The 23,016-nt window shown below is 37.3% G+C and overlaps 1 protein-coding gene across 1 annotated transcript in view; it reads left to right on the forward strand.

Annotated features, from left to right (window-relative positions):
* Window positions 1–23,016, forward strand: part of AGK (acylglycerol kinase) — a 92,988-nt gene that overhangs the window by 24,171 nt on the left and 45,801 nt on the right. Inside the window, exons 3-9 of the mRNA XM_053608534.1 lie at window positions 795–834; window positions 3,772–3,851; window positions 8,840–8,915; window positions 10,326–10,418; window positions 13,142–13,174; window positions 14,577–14,671; window positions 20,360–20,429. Of these exons, the coding sequence (XP_053464509.1) occupies window positions 795–834; window positions 3,772–3,851; window positions 8,840–8,915; window positions 10,326–10,418; window positions 13,142–13,174; window positions 14,577–14,671; window positions 20,360–20,429 (487 nt within the window). The remainder of the gene's footprint in view (window positions 1–794; window positions 835–3,771; window positions 3,852–8,839; window positions 8,916–10,325; window positions 10,419–13,141; window positions 13,175–14,576; window positions 14,672–20,359; window positions 20,430–23,016) is intronic.

Raw genomic sequence — 23,016 nt, forward strand, 5'->3', positions numbered from 1 at the left:
ATTTGAATAAAACAGCAGAAGCAACTAAACATGAAATTTACTTCTGGCAAATGATCTGAGTAATTTTCATTGAATAAGGAAAATGCAGGATATGTATATCAGTTTTCCATGGTTGCCTTAACAAATTACCACAAACTCAGTGATTTTATGATGTTAGATGTTACTTTCTGTGGATTACAGAAGCCCAATACAAGTCTCCCTGGGCTAAGACAGTATTGACAGGGTTGCATTCCTGCTACTGGCCCTAGAGGTCTCATTGCCCTTTCCAGTTTCCAGAGGCTGCCACATTCCTTGACTCCTGCCTTCTTCCATCTTTAAAGACAATAAAGTTGCATTCTGACCTTTCTTCCATGGTCACATCTGCCTCTGATCCCAACCCAGAAAGTTTCTCTGTTTTAAGGACTCTCGTGGTTGTCTCTGGCCCATCCAGATAATCCAGGATAATCTCCCCATCTCAAGGTCTTAAATGTAATCATATCTATAAAATCTCTTTGCCAAGTAAAGTAGCAAACATATTCCTCAAGTTCTGGGGATTAGAATGTGGGCATTTTGGAGGGAAGGGGTATTAGTCTGCCTACCATAATATGGAAATACTTAACACAAAATGTCTTTTAGAGAACATATTTTTCAAATGTGCCCATGATTTGTTATCAGATCTTTGAGAAGGTTTCATTTGAATGTTTGCAGGGGAGAGGTGCATAAATTAAAAAATAAACAAAAAACTCCTCAAATTTTGTATGGATCTTAATCTGCCATTAAAGCTAATGTTTTTTCTCTTTTGTTTACTTTGATAGTGATAACCTGCTAAGGAGAGCAGCCTGTCAAGAAGCTCAGGTAATATCTTTTACTGTGATAAAATTAAAAACTGTCTTATCTCTATTGCGCAGAAAATTCAAGCTATTCCAGGAGACTTGCACAGTGTCTTGCCTCAGCGCAGTTTGGCTATTTTCCCCCCTACTATCAAGGGATGAATCGGGCTTGGGGCCAGCTCTGAGTAGAACTGGGGGAAGTTAACCATCTGGTGAAGAGCAATTCTAACACCCCCTGCTTTAGACTTGTTTGTTTCTGGATCAACCCCAAGAACACATAACTGGACTGGTTGAAGCTCTGGGAATTTGTTTGTATCTACAGTTGTCCTTGAAAATCTGGGCGAACCCTGAATATCCCTGATCCGAATAAACCCCAAGCATATCAGTTGAGAACAGGTATTACCTGTAAAAGTTGAATCTTCTTAAAATTGTTGATTCATATTTTTAAAGCTCATCTAAAAGTACAACTGATGATATCATGTGTACTGTTGTCTCACTTCCATGAGATTTTCCTTAAATATTCATTTATGTAGCTGTATTAATCATAGCTGCATTGTGGATCCTTTCAAATTTAAGGCCACATTTTTGTCTCCCCACCCCCATTTGTACATTGTACTTTGCAGATGAAATTCCATGACTTAGTTGCCTTTTTTGTTATATGTCCCTTGAGCATATGCCAGAAATACCAAAAAAGAAACATGAAAGTCAAAAATGGCAAAGGTCTGAATGAAGCTTGCTAGTAGGAGAAGTGGGTGGCAAACCATGCTTGTCTCTGAAATGTTTTTGGGGATGACAGTGACAATAGACACTATTATTAATTCCTGTCTTTAGTGATTGTTAACTAACTATTCTAAATCTGCATTTTAAGAATTTGATCGCTTTTTGTTTGAAAGTATTATTTCCTAGAGCTCTAAGTTATTTTAGAAATCAGTTCAAATAAACTTTAGTATTAAATTCAAGAGATTGCTGTCCCAAGCCAGTCATTAGCAACTGGAAAATTGTCTTGCGAGGAGAACCCTTTCTCTCTCTAGTGTGATTAGAGGGTCTTCCTTTTCTGAATGCAGTTAAATGCCTCCACCCAGTGTTATTACGTCTCCTCTTCCTTCTTCAGCGACCACGTTTCTTCAGTTATTTCCTCCTTCTCATGTATTCACTTATTCCTGCTGTTCTAAATCTCTATTTCCCGTGGACCAGTTTAGCACCTTCCATCTGACAGAGGAAAATGGGTTCATGTTTGTAGCCTCTGCTAGTCACTTTTCCTATCTAAGTTCTTCCCTTTAAGGTCTGGAAAGAATGTGATTTAAGAAAAAATCTTACATTAACTCAACTCAGTATAATCTCCCACAAATTCCTCATCCCACTATGACTCTGAGACTTGAGTTGCAAGTAGGTAAGGATTCTAGGGACTAAGAAACCAGGACAAGGAGGAATGATCCAGTACTATCTGGATAGTATGATCTGGAATCTGGTGGGCCAGGGAGCATGGTGGATGAAATCATTTCTGGCCGCATTCTGGAAATGTGGATAGAAAATAAAAAAAAAAACACAACAAGTTATAATATTTATATATTTGGCAGAAAATCTTATGGTCTAAGTAAGAATGAGAACAGAATAGAAATTATAATATACTAAGAAACTTTTACAAAGAAAAAGAAGTATTTTTTTAAAGCAAGGAATAGATGATGATGAGAGGATATCAGTAGGGTGGTAGATTTGGAATGAGTTATTTCATAAAGCATCACAAGAATGGAGAAGCATGAATCCTATGTACTCAATTTTGATATGAGGACAATTAATGACAATTAAGGTCATGGGGGGGGAGGAAAAGTAGAGAGAGGGAAGGAGGGAGAGGGGTGGGGCCTTGGTGTGTGCCACACCTTCTGGGGGCAAGACATGATTGCAAGAGGGACTTTACCTAACAAATGCAATCAGTGTAACCTGGCTTATTGTACCCTCAATGAATCCCCAACAAAAAAAAAAAAAAAAAAAAAAAATCTTTGCATAACTGTTTTTTTCCCTCATGTCTTTACTTTGTACTTGTATACTAGAATTCTACCTTATTGGCCCAGAGCTGCTCCCCAACCATCCAGGACTCTAAATTTGTGCTAGTTTTGGTGCATTCTTAATCCCTTTTTTATTTTGACCATCTTTTCCAATCCAGATGTAATAGCAATACCTGCCATTCTGTTCCCATTCTGACCCTCACATCCAGTCCTCTGCTTTTTAATTCTACCCCATCTGTCCTTTAGAACTGAAAGAGTAGAAATGCAGGCTTTATAATTAGATAGGTATAAGTTCCAGGCTTATCAGCTTATCATCTCTGTGACTTTGAGTAACTCAATCTTCCTGATTCTTGACTTTCTGATCTGAAGAACTGAAATCATTTCATATCCCCTTGGTTTCTGAGAACCTAAGATTTAAGATGTGTAAAAGTGGCAAATACTAGGTGCTTAGTAAATACTAGTTACATTTCTGCTAGTCGGTGCAATATAGTTATCATACAGGGTTGGAAAGAAGAAAAGGCAAATAGAGTATTAGGTTTATTTCTTATGCATGTGAAGATATGAAGAGTAACACACAGATTCCTCAGGAATATGTTTCAGTGCTACCTTTAAGGAAAAAAAGCTCGTGCTCTGAAAACTAACGACAAATAGATTAAGCTTCTCTTCTGACATACTGTGACCTTACTACTAATATGTTTATGATAAAACTAGCCATATTTTATAGAGAAAAGTTATTACTCACCTCTAGGAGATGAAGCAAGGTTTCGTATTCCAATACAAAATTGAACTTATTGTCGTTAAATAATGGCCCACTTTTGTTGTTGTAAATGTGAGATCATGAAGGAGCATTTTTCTTTCCTAGAGTAGATACTAAATCTGCTGCCAGTGAAATTTTTTGGAATGAAAGAATATATGTGACATCTACTGAATAAATGGACATTTACTTTTTTCCTTTTTAGGTGTTTGGCAATCAGCTCATTCCTCCCAATGCGCAAGTGAAGAAGGCAACTGTCTTTCTCAATCCTGCAGCTTATAAAGGGTAGTTCAGTTTGTGATTTGTTATATGGTCAATTTTTCTAAGGGGGGAAAAATCACAGAATGTCAAGCATCTTGTTAGATTGTGTGGAATTGGAAGAACGAGGTTCAGTACTCTCTTAGCCAGTAAGATTCATTTGTAATGTAGAAGTAACAGTTACTGAGAAATAACTATAAAGCTAACTGATACTTAGAAAACTTGTCTAATTGAAGTTTAATAGTCATTCCAGAATTAACATAAGCAAGGAAGCTCTTATCTACTTGGAAGTAGTCCCCTTGGGAATGACTGCTGTGCTGCTGTGGTGTAAATTGTTAGGCCTTCTCTGCACACAAGAAGTTCAGTTGGCCAAGAGCACTGTGGGCTTGGGACTCAGAAAGGTGCTTTTCAAAATGGATGAACCTTGAGCTGCTTCGGGGAGGAAGCAGGCAGGAGAACAGTCACGTTCTTGACTAAGGAAATGGCCCACAACCCAGGGGGCTAGAGACAGGAGTGACCTACGTCACTTGTTATGACAGGACAGTCTGTCCTTGTTATGACAGGACAGTCTGTACCTGGTCTGGCTGACTTGGAAAGGTCATGGCAGGGAATTAAGGTGTGAAGAGTAGTTGGGACATGGGTATATAATGATGTGTTCTTGACAGTTCTCTGGTAATGAATATACCACATCAAAAGAGGGGGAAGGTTGTGTGGGAAGGTAAGGATGGGTGTGTAGGAACTCAAAGTCTGTTAATGAGAAAACAATACTTTAGGCAAAAAAAATTTTTTTAGACCATTAACTGCAACTCTTACTCAGTTGGAAAGGTGAATGCAAAGACCTTGATGGCTTTAGAAGAAATTATTTAAAATTTATTAAAAAAAAATAGAATTAAAGGGTTGAGTGTAAAAAAAAAAAGGATAACCTTTTATTCTCTCTAATGTTTAAAACATTCTTTTTGGCTTTTATGAAGATCAGATAATTAGCAAATATGTATTAGGTTGGATTCTATAAGATCTGAGTCAAATGACATTAAGATAATAAGAATAGCAACAAAAAGACTAGTTGGGGCCAGATTGTAGGTCTGGGGTAAAGCGCAAGGGCTCTGACGTCTGTTTCTCTAATCATTTCTTGGGAGGCAATGAGTGTAGCTTCACAGATAGCAAGACAAGTCGTGCCTTACTTCTTTTTAATTTGGCTGTTTAATTCAGATTGTCTATCCCTGCCTAATTGAATCATATTTGCTGGGCTTTATTAGAGCCCGTCCCTTCCCCCATTATGACACCAGCCGTAATGCCTACCAATCACTCTTGTTTAACACCATTGCTAAATAATACCAGAAAATAAATAAGTCCTAACACAACCCAGACAAAACACCCAAGATAAGTAGTCCATGGTGGCTTGTGGCTGAAGAGAGCAGAGAACTCAGCATGTGTCTGGGAGCTGAAGGGAGCTGGTCTGCATACCGTTCTCCTGCTTCAGGTGCTGTGATACTGTGGGGGTTACTTAACTTCCTAAATCCCTGGTTTACTCATCTGTGAAATCCGAGCAGCAATAGCACACACCTTGAAAAATTACCAAACAGAATAGAGGCCTTTGTTATTAAGGGAGACAATGCAGATGAAGTGCATTACTTCCATTTCCTAGTAAGCATGGATGTGAGAAATACAGGCTCTGTTACTGTTGTTACTCACTGTGGCTGGGCTCGGAACCTTCTTCTCTTTCCTAACCTACCCTGCCCAGAAGCTCTTTAACCTCACCTTTGGCCTCATTCAGTGTAACTGTTCTATGTTCTGTTCCTTTAGAGACCTTATACATTAATAACTTGCTATTTTCTGATCAAATTTATGGCAATTTGTTTAAGCTATGCTCAGTTATTTTGATTCCTGCTTCCAATAGGTATCTACATTTTTTTTGTTGTTGTTGTTTGTTTTGTTTTTCTGAGACCAAGTCTCACTTTGTTGGCCCTGGTAGAGTGCTGTGGCATAATAGCTCACAGCAACCTCAAACTCCTGAGCTTAAGTGATTCTCTTGTCTCGGCCTCCCAAGTAGCTGGGACTACAGGCGCCTGCCACAACATCCAGCTATTTTTAGTGTTGGGCACTCTGATTCAGGCTGGTCTTGAACTCATGAGCTCAGGCAATCCACCCACCTCAGCCTTCCAGAGTGCTAGGATTACAGGCATGAGCCACCATGCCCAACTGTATCTACAATTTTTTTAAATTAATGAACTATTTTTTTCAGAGCAGTTTTAGATTCTTCTTACATGTAAATATATTTACATTTTTAAAGGTGAGTTCTTACTTAAATCTATAATACCTTTACCTAAAGATGACTAAAATCCTGTCCCTAAAGGAAAGTCAGTCTTTTCTAAGGCACTGTCTCCTTTAGCAAGGTGAATCCTTTATGTTCTAGGAAACTCTGAAACTTTCCAGCATCTTTTTTTTTTTTTTAAGCTTTCAGTATTTAATTGCACTATTTTTGTCATCATGGCTCTGCCCTGACACATAATTTATAATTTATCATGTATCTATTTCATTATGTAGTACCGGTTCAAAACTACATAAGAGCTTTAAGAAATAAGATAACTGTGTGTTTAACGTTAATAAATTATACATTAAAGAGTAATTATTTTGTGTGTATGCCTGAGACTAGAAATTGCTGTAAGTACATAAAGTTTTTATTTAGCCCCAGTGCTATCTCACCCTTAATTATATAATAAATAATGTATTTCTTACTGGTAACACTTGTTTTCAATCTTTTATATAGATCATTAGAAGGAAAAACATTTTCACCTTCATTTTAGTGATTTCTCTGAACCCATGGCATTGTATAAATACATGAATAAAGACCTAAATGTTGAACTCTTCTTTCTTTTTTTTTTTTTCTTGGCCAGGGCTGGATTTGAACCCACCACCTCCAGCATATGGGGCTGGCGCCCTCCTCCTTTGAGCCACAGGCACCGCCCTTAACTCTTATTTCTTTTTTTTTTTTTCTTTTTATTTATTTATTTTTTATTGTTGGGGATTCATTGAGGGTACAATAAGCCAGTTACACTGATTACAATTGTTAGGTAAAGTCCCTCTTGCAATCATGTCTAACTCTTATTTCTTAAACTAAGAAATAAGTCTGCAAGAAGTCCTCAGAGGAGGTTACAGATTTGTTATGATTGACGAGGCAGCTAATGAAACTTCTCTAGAGTTTTACTTTTAAGAAGTAGACCTGATTCACTTCCAACTGATTGATAAGAAAGCTTATCAATCTAGTAATGAAAGCAACCCTGGAAGGAGAATCAGTAATCAGTAGCTCTGCCTTTTATTGTTGGGTTAAGCTCCCAGAAATGGTGAGCCAAAAGGGATAAATTTTCATTTGCCCTTTCGTGTTCATTCTAATAATCATTTAGAGCAGTAGAAAAGTAGGGAGTACTTAATTTGCTTATTATATGCCCTGGATTGGACATATTCTATAGGATGGTTCTCCTGAAAATTTGTCCAGACTTCTCAGTTTCTAACTTAATTCATAATAAGAAGCGTTTTGTCTTCTCTATGCCATTTGGTGGTTATTTCTTTTTATTTAAAGGACATTGACTTTAGTCTCTGTGTAAATACATGCTTCTAAGTATCTACCTTTGTATTTCTTTCTAATATAACATATTCTTAAAGTCAAAGGTTGTATCACTAGTTAAAAAAAGCATCTTTTTTTAGAAAGAAGACTGAGTAAATATGGATATAAAAGTTAGGGGTTTGACACTGATTGTTTGAAAATACCATTTTTTTCCTCCACCTCTACGTAATCCTAGAGGCCAGGGGATTCAAGGCTTAATAAAATTTGGTATTTGTTTTTGCAAAGCTTTTAGCCTAGTCCTGAAGATAGTCTTGGAAATCATGATACAATGTGAAAGTTGCAGGGCGGTGCCTGTGGCTCAGTGGGTAGGGTGCCGGCCCCATATACTGAGGGTGGTGGGTTTGAACCCAGCCCCAGCCAAGCTGCATCAACAACAAAAAAATAGCCAGGCATTGTGGTGGGTGTCTATAGTCCCAGCTACTCCAGAGGCTGAGGCAAGAGAATCGTCTAAGCCCAGGAGTTGGACGTTGCTGTGAGCTGTGATAACATGGCACTGTACCGAGGGCGATAAAGTGAGACTCTGTCCCTAAAAAAAAAAAAAAAAAAAAATCAAAAGTTGCTAACGGAGGTGTGTAAAAAGTATAGGGGAACACAAAGAAGGGAGTGACCGTGCCTGGGAGTTTTGAACAATGTTCCTGATTAATTATCTTATAGTTAGATTAGGTAACTTTCCTAGCAGAAATCCTATCAATGTGGAAAATATTTTTATGCTGCCTCCTGGGATTTCATTACAGGTTTAAAATTCAAGAAGTGGAGATACCTCTAGTATTTGAAATTATTAAACATGATGTATTTTTCCTCAAAAGGTTATGTTCATTGGGTTAAAATTAAGTGATTTTCTATTTTGTTCAACTTACTCTGTTGGGCCAGATGAATGATGTTGGAGGAAATTCATTTCTTTCATTGGAATATAAGTTCCATGAGGACAGGTGGTGTTGTCTGCTTTGTCATGTTGTGTCCTCAGCTCCTCCCACTGTGTCTGTCACAGAGTAGGTGTTCAGTACATTCCTGTTGAGGGAGTCAGGCATTGATGTCTGAATGGAGCCACATCTAGTGTCTATTCTTCTTAGAGAACTAGAATGTGAGCCATAGGCCTCCAAAATGGCTAAGAACTTATTACATTAGACAAGGGGCAAACTGCTGGAGGCCCCAGGGTGAAAGGTTCTATTTTTCTATGTGTGACAACTCACTACTCATTGTTAAACTTTCTTTAGTTGAACAAATAAAGGAAACCCATGTTCCTTGGTTTTTGTTATTGTTAACATAACCGTAACATAACATAACCATGTTAACATGGTCTTTGTTATTCTACTTTAAAGAAGATGTTTGGTTTTCTTATTCTTCTTCTTGAGTTCTTGTATTAAAATATTTTCATGTTTTCTTTTGTACACAGCAAAGCCAGGACTCTGTTTGAAAAAAATGCTGCCCCGATTTTGCATTTATCTGGCATGGATGTAACCATCATCAAGGTGACAATGTGTCTGTGGTGTATATTTGACCCAAGTCTCCACTCCCTATAACATACCCTCTTCTCTTGACTTCTTAGCAAAAATCACTTGTCATTTAAGAAGACTAGAGCAAAGAAATCAACACTGTGTCCTATTCTGATAATTAGTAAAAGTTCTGTTTTAGCCAAACATTGTTGGCTTTTCATTTTTAGAATAGGATTAGATAGAGGCTTGGAGAACTTGCTATCTTTCCTGTAAGGGATAGGATGTGGAATTATATCTCTTGGAAGATGAAAGTTGTTATAGGTGTAAGAATTCTTTTCCTGAAAACACAGAACCTTTAAGTTTGAGTAGTTTAATATTTTGGTGGTTCACAAGCAAGTAAACATTTTTATATCTGGCAAGGAATTATGCTTAGTGAAGAATTTTAAATGGCAAATCTTTGGAATTTGTGAGATTTAAGTAAGAAGATAAAGGGACAAAAATAAGTAAGAAGGAATTGTCTTGTTTCAGAAGATGGCTCAAGCCTTTACTGAATTGTTAGTGAGATATATGTGGGTACGTACACAGGGATGTGTGGTTAGTGAAAACCACTCTTACTGTGTTCATAAGTATGTGGTTAATGTACTCATAACATTACTCACTTTCAATAAATCATAGAAGTTAAAAGATCATTTAGTTTAATGTTGAAACTTCTTTTCCAACTTTTCTGGGATAGTCTTCCAGTGTTTGCTCCAGGAATAGAAGATCAAGGAAGAAAACTAACAGTTATTTGTGTACCTGTAACGCAGGTCTGAGAGACCTTGGAATGGCTGGGCTCAGACTGATTATTTATTCCTTGAATGATTGGTGAAAATCACAAGTAAAACCATCTGGACCTGGAGCTTTCTTTGAGGGGAGATTTTCTTTGCATATTAAATCTCTTTAATGGTTCCAGAAGTACTTAAGTTCTATTTCTTCTTGACTTAATTGTGGTAAGGTGAATTTTTCAGGGAATTTGTTCATTTTATCTACATTTTCAAATTAATTGAATATCTTCTTTTTAACTTTTACATTTCTGTAACATCTATGATGTTCCATTTTCATTTTATTTGTGCCTTTTAATGATAGAATGGAATCTGAACTGGACTGGAAATGAGGCCTTTGACTAGCTAGTTGTATAACTGAGATAAATTATTGGGTTTGAGTTTTATTTTTAAAGTAAGGAGCTGATTAAGATGGTTTCTGAGATCCCTCTGGCTCTGAAAGTATAAAACTATAAAAACCATACATAATTGCTTTATGACCGTTTGTTTTTTCATGTCTATTGATTATATAAAACTTAAGGAAAGAATCAGTGTAAAATTTTAAAGAAAATATCTCCCATTTTTAAATCTTTGACCTTGTAGCCCTAGGATGATAAATTTACCAAGGGCTTTCTTTGTATTTCAGACAGATTATGAGGGACAAGCCAAGAAGCTCCTGGAATTGATGGAAAGCACAGATGTGATCATTGTTGCTGGAGGGGATGGAACCCTGCAGGAGGTATGACTGTTTTTTCTCTTTGAAGCCACTTTGAAGGTGAGAAAAACGGAAATTAGATCTTAGAGCAATGGCATAAAGTAGTTATAGTATCTGAAACTAGTATAGCTTTAACTTTTTTCTCATACCCTTTTTTTATTGCTTTTTGTAAACTCTGTACTTAGCACATAGAAGGGTTTTTGTATCATCAAACTTGAGTTTGATAACACTGAACGTAACAGGAGACAAATTGGAGGTATGTGGGATAGGTTTGTTCTATTTTGAAGACTCATATGAAGTAGCCCTGTTATAATGGAATCACAGTGTCAATTATGAGGAATGTTTCTCATAAAATAAACTTAAAAGATTTTTTTTTTTTAAGAAAATACATCCGTTCATTCTCACATCATTTCCACACATATAGTATTATCTCATAATACTATATTTATAGGAAGAGGTCTGCATGTTCAGATGTGTGCACCTGCCTTTGTTTTAATATTATATATCCACAGTGAGATAACACTATGCAACTATTAGAATGGCCAGAATTTCAGAACACTGACATTATCAAATGCCTGCAAGTATGTGGAGCAATAGGAACTCTCATTTATTGCTATTGGGTATGCAAAATTATATAGCTACTTTGGGACAGTCGAGTGATTTCTTATAAAACTTAATGTACTCCTATAGGATCCAACAGTTGTACTCCTTGGCATTTACTCAAATGAGTTGAAAACTTATGTCCACACAAAAATATGTACATGGATGTTTATAGCAGCTTTATTCATAATTGCCAGAACTTGGAAGCAACCAAGATGTCCTTCAGTAGCTGAATAATTGAAGTGAGGTACATCCAGACAGTGGAGTATTACTCAGAGAAATGAGCTATCAAGCCATGAAAAGACAGAAGAAACTTAGTAATGCATATTACTGGTGAAGGCCAATAAGACTGTATGATTCCAACTGTTGAGCAGCTGGAAAAGGCACAGTTATGGAGACTGGAAAGATCAGTGGCTGCCATAGGTTGGGGGAAGGGACGAACGAATAGGCAGAGCACAGAGGATGTTCAGGGCAGTGAACCTTCTCCATATGATACTAATGGTGGATACATTTACATTTGTTCAAACCCATAGAATGTACAACACTGAGCGGATCCAGCTCGGTGGTGATAATGATGTGGCTGTCAGGTTCATCAGCTGTAACACGTGTACCACTCTGGTGGGGGATGTGGATAATGGAGAAGTGTATACAAGTGTGGGAATAGGAGAGTACATGGGATGTCTCTATACCTCTTTCTCAGTTTCACTGTGAATCTAAAACTGGTTTATAAAAATAAAGTTTATTAATTAAAAAAATTATACATCCCTAATGCTTACTTTGGTCCAATAAGGACAGTAAGTGTGTTGCCCTGTAAGTGCTCTTCTTTTTCATTCAGAAGAGTTGTGTATTGATCATCTACTGGGAACCCTGGAAGAGCCCAGTGCCCGGGATCCCACCCCCTGCTCAGTTATTCCATTCCCTACACTTGATTCACATCCACACCTCATTTCCACTTGTCTTTTGTCTCTAGTGGTTTCATCAGTGTTTGGGGATCAGAAGCTAACAGTAGACAGGGTACTGTGCTATGTTTGACTTAGCAGTTATGTGAGCCTTAGTAAGTGTCTTTTAAAAAGGCTGTGTAATGATCTTGTAATTGTTTTCATGGCCTTTTAATGAAATGTGAAGAATATTGATAGCTTGCCTTCAAAGAATGAGGAAGACCTCTGACACACCCATTTAATCCTGAAATTCAGTGACGCTGGAGAGGATGAAGGGAGGAGATTTAGGTTAGGCTTTACTTTACAAAGTGTTTTAAAGAAAGCTACCAATAATCACAGTCATATAAAAATGTGCATCAACTGAAAGAAGGATTGGGGTAGGAGGTGGTGGCTCACTTCGTAATCCTAGCATTTGGGGAGGTGAGGTGGATCACTTGAGCCCAGGAATTTGATATCAGCCTGAGCAACATAGTGAGACCCTGTGTCGACAAAGAATTAAAAAAAAACATTAGCCAGGTATGTCGGTGCCTGCCTATAGTCCCAGCGATTCAGGAAGCTGAGATGGGAGGATTGTTTGAGCCCTGGAGTTGGATGCTGCATGGGCTGTGATGGTGCCACTGCACTCCAGCCTGGATGACAGAGAGAAACCCTGTCTCTTTTAAAAATATATATAATGATGGGAAATATACCAAAATATAAACAAGACATTAATATTGTTATCCAGCATGATGGAGTTATGAGAAATTATTTTTTCTTCAGGTATTTATCACAGTTTTTATAAACGTATTCCCCCTTGTCTTCATATTCATCAGTAAGAACCATTTATTTTGCGCATACTTTTCTGAGTGTGGTTGAGTGTTTTTATCCCTGTACGTGTACTTCAGAGTAGTAAACGAGGGTCTTTGTTTAGTTGATGAGTGCATCACATTTATACCAATTCATGGAACTTAGAAGATAATTTACTAATATAATGCAGCATTTTTATAATTATTTTAGCCTTTGTTGTATTACTGATACTAAGTCAAAAATAAATCTAATTTAGCTCTGATTGTGTTAGAGAATACTATGTGATTTAAAATACAATATATCTTTCAACAGAGCTTCTAAGAAGAAAACAGGAATAAATTTATGGTCCATGGCAATTGAATCCAATTCTTTTATGATAAAGTAAACATGCTGTCTATAATATATATTTTTTTACATTTATAGGTTGTTACTGGAATTCTTCGAAGAACAGATGAGGTGAGCTTTAAAGAAAGAGTAATTGCATTTTAGCTTTTACTTTTCTGGTTGTTTTTTATTGCTCTTTATTTCTTTTACTTTTTCTCCACTTTATATTTTAAAATGGGTACAAGTTATGCTTCCTTAGATTTTAGAAAAGAAAATATTATGCCCTGTGTGCTAGAACACATTTATTTATCCATGGGGACTTTTCTGCTTTGGTTATCAAGGGTATCCAATAGCTCTGACCAGTAGTTGTGGAAAATATGAAATTTTCCTATGGAATTTTTTCTTCAAAGAATTCCTTCCTAAGTAGATTATAATATATTTATATAGTGAGAGCCATACAGCAGTTAAAATGAATGAAATAGGTCTATAAATATCTACATGGTTAAGTCTCAAAAGTATTGAATATGAAAGGCAGGTTGCCAAAGTATGTTATGCATTTCTACAAAGTTTTACAATTCAGAAAACAATATTGCATATTGTTAGTGGATACCTAAATATGTAGTAAAAGAATAATGACATCGTCGGGAAAGAATCACACCAACTTCAGGATAATGGTTCCCTCTGGGAAGAGAGAGGAGAAAATAGGATTAGAAGGGACTTTGATTGTATCATTTTAATTCTTAAAACATCTGTTGCAAAACGGCAAAGGTTAATATTTGTTAAATGTGGGTTATGGGCACACAGGTGTTTGAAAGATCAGGTGTTTGTAAGATTATAAAATCTATAATAATCTATTATAAATCTATGTTATAATCTATTTTATAATCTTACAAACACCCGTGTGCCCACGGTGTAATATCCTATAGTAGTTTAAAATATTTTATAAGTAACAACAAAAAGAAAATCCTTCTCAGTCCCATTGCTAATAGTAGATTGTGCTCAAGATAGTCTTCAGGAACCTGACAGTGTCTATTGTGTCTGTGGCATTTAATTAGATCATCTGCTATGCCCTTACCTTCTGCTACTTGAACTTGCTTATTCTCTTTTTCCTTCAGATAGTTTATAGAATGCCATCATGTGTCATTAGCCACTGTAAATGGTAGACATTTTTAGTTGAATCTTACCTGCAACTTTTTCAAAGCGTAGCAACATAATACAGTCTCTCTTGCAGTAGTGCCTTGCTCTGATGTCTTCAGAGCCCTCATTATCTTATCCAGATTTCTTCCAAACAGTTATCTTTAATGAATACTCAAATATTTTCTTCTAAATTCTAAGTCATTGTGTTTTCATTGACTGCTTTGTATTAGAAACTGCTCCCTTGGTTTTATTTGATTGCTGATCTAGGGAAGTGGGAAAGGAATGGGGAGGCAAATTCCAGGTCTTTTACTTTGTCATAGTGGACACATCTGTGCCTCTCCATTAAGCTTGATTTTCTGACCATAACAATAAAACTTTCTTTTTTTTTCTCCCCCAGGCTACCTTCAGTAAGATTCCCATTGGATTTATCCCACTGGGACAGACCAGTAGTTTGGGTCGTACCCTCTTTGCTGAAAGTGGAAACAAAGTCCAGTAGGTTGTCAATGTGGGCTATTAATGTTTGTGGGTGAGCGAACCTGGGAAGGAAAAATTTACAAGTATGATTTTTTTTTTTTTTTTTTTTTGAGTTTTGATAGCCTGAAACTTCAAATAATTAAGAGGAGGACCTGGATCACTGTTCAACCTTTCAGCTCCTTGGGAAGTTTCCCAGTTGGGTTATGGGATTCTGATAATCTAATAATCAGTTCTAAGGTCAAGTATGGAGGGGAATACTTGATGTTCTCTTGTCTGTTCTGAAGACAGTATCCCTGACCCAAACTGTTTTTGTGCTTTTACATCTTAACTTTCTTTAGCAAAAATAGATTTGCACTGACCATTTGTTTGCTCCGAGTGTATATGATGACAGATAGCAAATTCCATTTGAAGATTGAACCAGTAGCCTTGGTTTCATTATCTTGATAATATACATAGCTAAAACAACTAGGTATAGTTGCCTGAAATGGTGGCCGTAGGGACAAAGTACAAAGGGAAAACAGTGTAGCCCTGACATCTAAATTAATTTATTGCTGTAAGTCTAACAGTATGTTCAGGCATCAGGCAAATTGTTGCTGTTATTTTTTTTCTTGAAAGTACAATGTAAGCAAAGCTCTACTCTTTCAAGAAGATAGGAATCTTGAATCTGAGTCCTGGCTTTGACAGTGATTAATAATATCATCTTGAGTAATTAATTGTTAAGAAGAACTAAACAGAGATGTCTGAGAGATCATTATGTGATTTTAATATAAGCTTTAGGACACATTGGAGGAAGTCAGTAAATAAATATTTGTTGAATGAATAAACTAAAATTTTCACATGATTTTTCTGGTTATAGCCTTTAGATGATAATAATCAGATGATTTTCTGTTTTGGTTTAGGATTCTTTTTTCTTCCTTTAGAAGTCTTTGTTTTTTGTGGATTTATTTTTGCTGTTATAATTCAAAGAGTCAACTTTAACTTTAAACAGTTTTTTTTTTTTTTTTTGGTAGAGACAGAGTCTCACTTTATGGCCCTCGGTAGAGTGCCATGGCATCACACAGCTCACAGCAACCTCCAACTCCTGGGCTTAAGCGATTCTCTGGCCTCAGCCTCCCGAGTAGCTGGGACTATAGGCGCCCGCCACAACGCCTAGCTATTTTTTGGTTGCAGTTCAGCCGAGGCTGGGTTTGAACCCGCCACCCTCGGTATATGGGGCCGGCGCCTTACCGACTGAGCCATAGGCGCCGCCCTAAACAGCTTTTTTTAATAAGAGCCTTGATCCATATATTAAAACTCCAGGCATGCATATGGTTATATATCAGATCTTTGTTCAAACCTTAACATAATAGGGATAATTCAGTTATTCACCAACCATCGTGAGGCCTAACAAACAGGAGAGGCCATTTCACTTGGCCATACTTTTTACTCCCAGTTTAGGATTTCTGAGGAGCAATAAATGATGACAGTGAATTACTCAACATTTTTGCTTCTCAAGATAAATCCTATATGGTTTGGGTCGTGGTTACATTAGAGAGATTTTCTTTCCCTATGTCAGTTTAGATTATTTAAGCTGCTTTAGCCAATATTCCAATTAGCATGTCAGTGATACAGGCGTAGATCTTTTTCCTTTGAGAACCCCTTGCTTGGCCAACAGCTAATTTACACAGGGTGTGGCAACCTTCAGGGTCAGAGAAACTTTTCAGTTTTAGGGGAGCTGATTTTCCTCCGTAGTTAAACTACTGTTGTTGCTGCTTCTACTTATAACGTAAAAATTTATAAAACTTAATTTATAAACAGGCCTCAGGGTTTGTAGGTAATCGAATAAGTCTGTCCTGGGTTCAGAATTTTGTAGGCCTTTTAACATGGCCGATGCCTAAAGCTATTTAAAAAGAATAAAGTTTTGCTTTTTACACTGCTGTCAGGATTTGTTGTACCATAGTTACTATGGAAGAATAAAGAATCTTGAATTTGGACTGTTGCAGGTAAATAAATCTGGAAGTGCTGTGCCATGCTACTATGCAGCTTTATTTAGAAATTTCAGTTATTGGCTGGAGAATGATAAATTTAAGGTCGTATTTTATCTGTCTTCTGCCAAGTGATTTAGAAAATAAATTAATATCAAAGGCTTTTTAAGTTGTAACAGTTCTTTTTTTTCCTTGAGGTCAGTCTCTCAAAGGTACTTATTAAACCTCTCAATGTGCTAAGTACTGTTCCAAGTAAGTACAGTGCTTGAGGAGGCTTTCTGAGAGCTTCCTTCAGAGCTAATATATTCATGTCAAATTAATGTAAAGGTGCGAGCGTGCTACTTGCTTTCTCCTAAACTGAATCTCATATTCTAAAATGTTACCTAGGTAGCATCTGTATTGGAGGGAAAAGAGAATAAAAATGTATCAATAGCGAAATATGAGAGAGTATAATAGTTTCAACTTGCTTACTAGTAAACAAGAGTTTAATCTGAGCATTTGAGTTAATGTGTATATTTTGGGGATTTTAAAGTGTCTTTTTTCCCCTGGATAGAGTGCTGTGGCTTTATAGCTCATAGCAACCTCAAACTTTTAGGCTCAAGAGATCCTCTTGCCTCAGCCTCCCAAGTAGCTGGGACTACAAGTGCTGGCCATAATGCCTGGCTATTTTTAGAGATGAGGTCTTATTCTGGCTGAAGCTGGTCTCTAACTCCTGAGCTCAACCAATCCACCTGCCTTGGCCTCCCAGAGTGCTAGGATTACAGACGTGAGCCATGGTGTCTGGCCCTCTCTCAAATTCTCAAAGTTTAGACTCCATAATCTTTACCCAGAGATCCACTCTATTTTTTTTTTGAGACAGAGTCTTTGTCACCCTCAGTAGAGTGCCACTGCATCATAGCTGACAGCAACCTCAAACTCTTAAGATCAAGCAATCCTCTTGCCTCAGTTTCCCAAGTAGCTAGGACTACTGAGTGAGATTCTGTCTCAAAAAACAAAACAAAACAAACAAAAAAAAAAAAACTTTCAAGTTATAAAAAGACATGGAAGAACCTTAAGTATTACTAAGTGAAAGAGGCTAATCTCAAAAGGCTACATACTGTATGATTTAAACTATTTGACATATGGAAAATGCAATATTATGGTGACAATAAAAAGATCAGGGGTTGAGTGGGAGGGTGGTTGTGAGAAGGTGGAGCACAGAGGATTTTTAGGGCAGTGAAACTACTCTTGATACCACAGCGTCAGATACATGTCATTATATGTACTCATAGAAAGTAGAGCACAAATACTGAATCCTGATGTAGGCTGCGAACTTTGGGCAGCAGTGATGAGGCAATGCAGGTCCTTCCATTGTAAAAGATGTACTTTCTACTCTGATGGGTTGTCTATACGGGATGGTGGGGGGAGGGCTGTACTCGTGTGGGGACAGAAGGCATATGAGAAATTGCTATCCCTTCCTCTCAATTTTGCTGTGAACTAAAACTCTCTAAGAAAATTATCAAAGTAATACACACATACACATTAAAGAAAAATATATATACAGAAAAAAATATATATACAGAGGCTGTCACCAGTCTTTAAAAAAAGTTTGTGAGAATTAAAGTAATTCTTTCAAACTTAGATAATTCTACTTGCATAAGTAGTGGGGATGAACTGTTAGTTTCTCCTCAGTTTGGCTAATATTGTCATAGACCTCAGAAAGTCAGAAGACCTCTGACTTTCTATATTTTAAAGTATCCAAATTATTTATGAGGGGATATTTCTCTTTGTAGACTACATAATCAATTAGAAGGAGTAATAGAACTAACAATCACCAGTTGGCAACTCTGTTAATAGTAAATCTAGACAATGACTATCAGTGGTTACCATTACCACGAATGAGACGGAGGCAGATATCATGTACTTCTTGGTGCAAATACGCACCACACCTGGATTTTCCCCCAAATCTTACTTCTATTCTAGATTTGATTTTCAGAAAAATACAGAAGATGGAGATTCATATTAATCCATAGGGATATAATCAATAAGATTCAAACCCTTAGAAACTAAATATTGAAACAACCCTTTTCTTCAAGTGGGGAAAAGAAAGGAGAGGGAATCTATAGATTGGAAGAGACTTGAAACACACAATGCATAAGAAGGCGATTGCAGTTAATACATCTCATTTGGATCCTGATTTGCACAAAGAAATGAAGATATATATGAGTTTATTGAGGAAATTTGAACGTTGATTAAATACAGTAGAATCACTGTAAGTTGGCCACCCAAGGGACTGTAGCAAACTGGTCAACATATGGAGGTGGTCACCATAAAGAACTAGGCCTGCTGTACTGACACACACATGGTGTGGTGCATGTTGGGTCTTTGAAAATTAGGTCAACTTAAGGAGGTGGTCAGTGTAAGGAAATGGTCAGCTATGGAGTTCCTACTGTATGTGTTGATATAAAAGGAGTTATTTAATATTTTAGGTATGATAATTTATGTTTTTTTAAGTCTTTGTTTTTTGGAGATACACAATGAACTGTTATGGATGAAGTATTAAGACATCTAGGATTTGCTTTAATTGATACAGGGTAGGACCAGCAAGTGGGTGATATAAAGGAAATAAGATTGGCTTTGAGTTGAAGATTGTTGAGGCTGGATGAGGGATGTACAGGAATTTATGGTATAATTCTCTGTACTTTTTTATGTGCTAGAATAAAACAATTCATTCAACTAATATTGAGTGCCTATTATGTACCCTGCACTGTGCTAGATACAGGTTTTATATTGGTCGGTAAACTACCCTTGTGGGACTCCCAGTCTTCAGGATGAGGGAGATGGTAATACAAATAAAGAAAGATGTCTTATCACTTGTTCTCTTCTATGAGGGAAAGTAAGCACAGTTCATTGATAGTTATTAGGGAAGGACCTCCTGCTAGCCTGGCTGGGGTAGGCCTCTCTGCCGTGGGGATATTTCTGCCTGGATCTGAAGGAGGAGAATAGCCAGCCATGCACAGAGACTGCAGACAGATTCTGGGAGGGGCCAGGAAGCTGCCTAATTTGTTTAGCCACTAGTTGATTTAATATATATATATTTTTGTTGTTGACCATCTCTTGTGTCAAAGCCAAAACTGCATCTAAGCCCTGATGGATGTCAATAGTACCTGTCTTTTGATAAATGCTTTTTTTTTTAACCTTAGACTTTTCAAATGATTATCAGAATGTAGATAAAAATAGTCTCATATTATTGAAAAAAAAAAAAAACTTGGCAAATGAAAGGAGGTGCATCCTAGTAATCCTGGAAAATGAGAGAAATATGTCTAAGGTTTTGCTAAGATAACCACAACAAATCCGGTCCTATAGTTACTCCTCTGGCTATTAGAGGAAAAGGAAATACTGTTTTTCGAAGTGCTCAGATTTCTTACAAATGAATAACAATGTTATATTATTTAAGTGTCATATTCTCCAATGGTAAATAGGAGTCAGACTTAATAAATCTTAAATAAATGAATGATTGGTACCTGGTATAAACTTCTTTTTACCAAAGCCTTTTCTTTGAGTCTGTATCAGAGTCTTCCACTATATTTACATGAGTGATTTTTTTTTTGTTTTCCTTTGTTCTGCTTTCTTGGACTATTTTAAAACACTGTGGCTTTTTCCTGACCCAACTATTAATACTTAGGGCAGAGGAGAGAGAGAGGGAGGGCGGGGGGTGTTGCTTCTTTTTCACAGCACGAGCATTTCCTTCTGTTCTCTTTAGGCATATTACGGATGCTGCACTTGCCATTGTGAAAGGAGAGACGGTCCCACTAGATGTCTTGCAGATCAAGGTAAAACCCTTTCTTCAGATTTTGGAAAAATTATCAAAGTAATATACACATACACATTAAAGAAAAAAAAATGTAGCTGTTCAAATGAGATTATAATGAAAACAGTCCTCTTCTTTTCCTAGCTCAAGTATAATAGCTCTGTAAGTTGACCTCTGTAAGGGACTGTGGCAAACTGGTCAATATACAGAGGCTGTCACCATAAGGAACTAGGCCTCCTGTACCCTGCGTACTGTGGTGCAGGTCCGGTCTGTGAAAATCAGGTCAGCTTATGGAGGTGGTCAACTATGGAGGTTCTGCTGTGTTACTCCCCAGAGAAAACTACTTCTACCTGTTAATTGTAGTTGTTATTACTAATTAATATGCTTATTATCCTACTTTTAAAAAAATTGTAAAGAAATAGTATTTACCATTGTAGCCATTTTTAAGTCCACAGTTCAATAGTGTTAAGCATGTGGTGCTACTTTTTCTCTTGAGTCTTTGTTACACGGGGATACTTTTCACCATGCTTCACTCTATTGCACTTCATGGATATTGGTTTTTACAAATTGAAGGTTTATGGCAATGTCTGTTGGTACCATTTTCCCAGCAGCACCTGCTCCCTTTCTCCCTTGGTGTCTCTTTGTCACATTTTGGCAATTCTTGCAATATTTCAAACTTTTTCATTATTATCATACCTGTTGTACTGATGTGTGATTAGTGGTCTTTGATGTTACTGCTGTAATTATTTGGGGGCACCACAGAGCAAACTTAGCTAATAACTGTTGTATGTTGTGACTGCTCCACCGACTGGTTATTCCTTCACTTCTCTCTTTCTCTTTGGGCCTCCCTCTTTCCTGAGACAGGACAATATTGAAATTAGGCCAATAATAACCCTACAGTTCCTTATAGTGACCACCCTAAAGGGTTATTATTGTGAACAATAGCTTGTAATTGTTCATGTGAAAGGAAGCGTCATATGTCTCTCACTTCAAATCAAAAGCTAGACATGATTAAGCTCAGTGAGGAGGACATGTTGAAAGTTGAGACAGGCCAGAGCCAGACCTTTTGTGCCAACAGTTAGCCAAGTTATGAATGCAAAGAAAAGTACTTGAAGGTAATTAAAAGTGCCAGTCCAGTAAATGCATGAAAGATAAGAGAGCAAAACAGCCTTCCTGTGGACATGAAGAAGGTTTTAGTGTTCCAGATAGATCAAAACCAGCCACAGCATTCATTAAGCCAAAGCCTAATCCAGAGCAAGGCCCTGATTCTTTTTCTGTTCTATGAGAGAGGTGAGGAAGCCACAGGAAAAAGTTTGAAGCTAGCAGAGGTTAGTTCATGAGATTTGGGGAATGAAGCTTTCTCCATAGCATAAAACTGAATAACACAGCCAGTGCCGATAATGAAGCAGCAACAAGTTTTTCAGATCTCGCTAACATTCATTGACGAACATGGCTACGCTAAATAGCGGATTTTCAATGGAGATATAACCATCTTCGGTAGGAAAAAAATGTCGTCTGGTATTTTCATAGCTAGACAGATACCAGTGCCCAGCTTCAAACTTCAAAGGATAGGCTGACTTTCTTGGAGGGCCTATTGCTGCAGCTGGTGACTGAGTTGAAGCCAATATACACGTATCATCCTAAAAATCCTAGGTCCCTTAAGAATCTACTAAATCTGCTTGACCTGTGCTCTTGAAATAGAACAACAAAGCCTAGATAATGGCACATCTGTTTATAGCATGGCTACTAAATATTTTAACCCCACTGTTGATACCTACTTCTCAGAAAAAAATTATTTCCAAATATTATGCTTGTTGACAATGCACTGGGTCACTCAGGAACCCCGATTGAGAGGCACAAGGAGATTAATGTTTTTATGCCTGTTAACACACATCTGTTCTGCAGCCTGTAGATCAAGGAGTAGTTTTAGCCTTCAAGTCTTACTAGTTAGGAACTACATTTTCTAAGGATATAGCTGCCATACTTAGAAATTCCTCTTATGACTATGGGCAAAGTTCATTGGAAACTTTTTGGAAAGGATTCACTGTTCCAGATGCCATTAAGAACATTAGTGATTCAGGGAGGAGTTCAAAATATCAGTGTTAGCAAGAGTTTAGAAGAAATTAAATTCCATGGTAAAAGTTGCTTCTTATGGATGAGCAAAGAAAACGGTGTGGTGTCTTTTCTTTCTTGCTTTTTTTTGGATATAGGGTCTTGCTCTATCACCCAGGCTAGAGCCTAGAGGTGTCATCATAGCTCACTGCAACCTCCAATTCCTGGGCTCAAGCAATACTCCTGCCTTAGTCTCCTGGGTAGCTGGGACTACAGGCGTGTGCCACGGCTCCTGGCTAATTTTTCTATTTTTTATAGAGACAGGGTGTCATTGTGTTGCTCAGTCTGGTCTCAAACTCCTGCCCTTAAGTGATCCTCCCACCAGAGCTTCCCAAAGTGCTGGGATTATAGGCATGAGCTACTGCACTGGCCAGAAAGTGATCTTATAAGATGGAATTTATTGGTACATATGCTATGAACTTTGTTGAGATGACACTGAAGGATTTACAGTATTACATCAATTTAGTTGATAAAGCAGTGGTGGGATTTGAGAGGAT

This window comes from Nycticebus coucang, chromosome 11 (assembly GCF_027406575.1).
Source record: "Nycticebus coucang isolate mNycCou1 chromosome 11, mNycCou1.pri, whole genome shotgun sequence".
Lineage (NCBI taxonomy): Eukaryota > Metazoa > Chordata > Mammalia > Primates > Lorisidae > Nycticebus > Nycticebus coucang.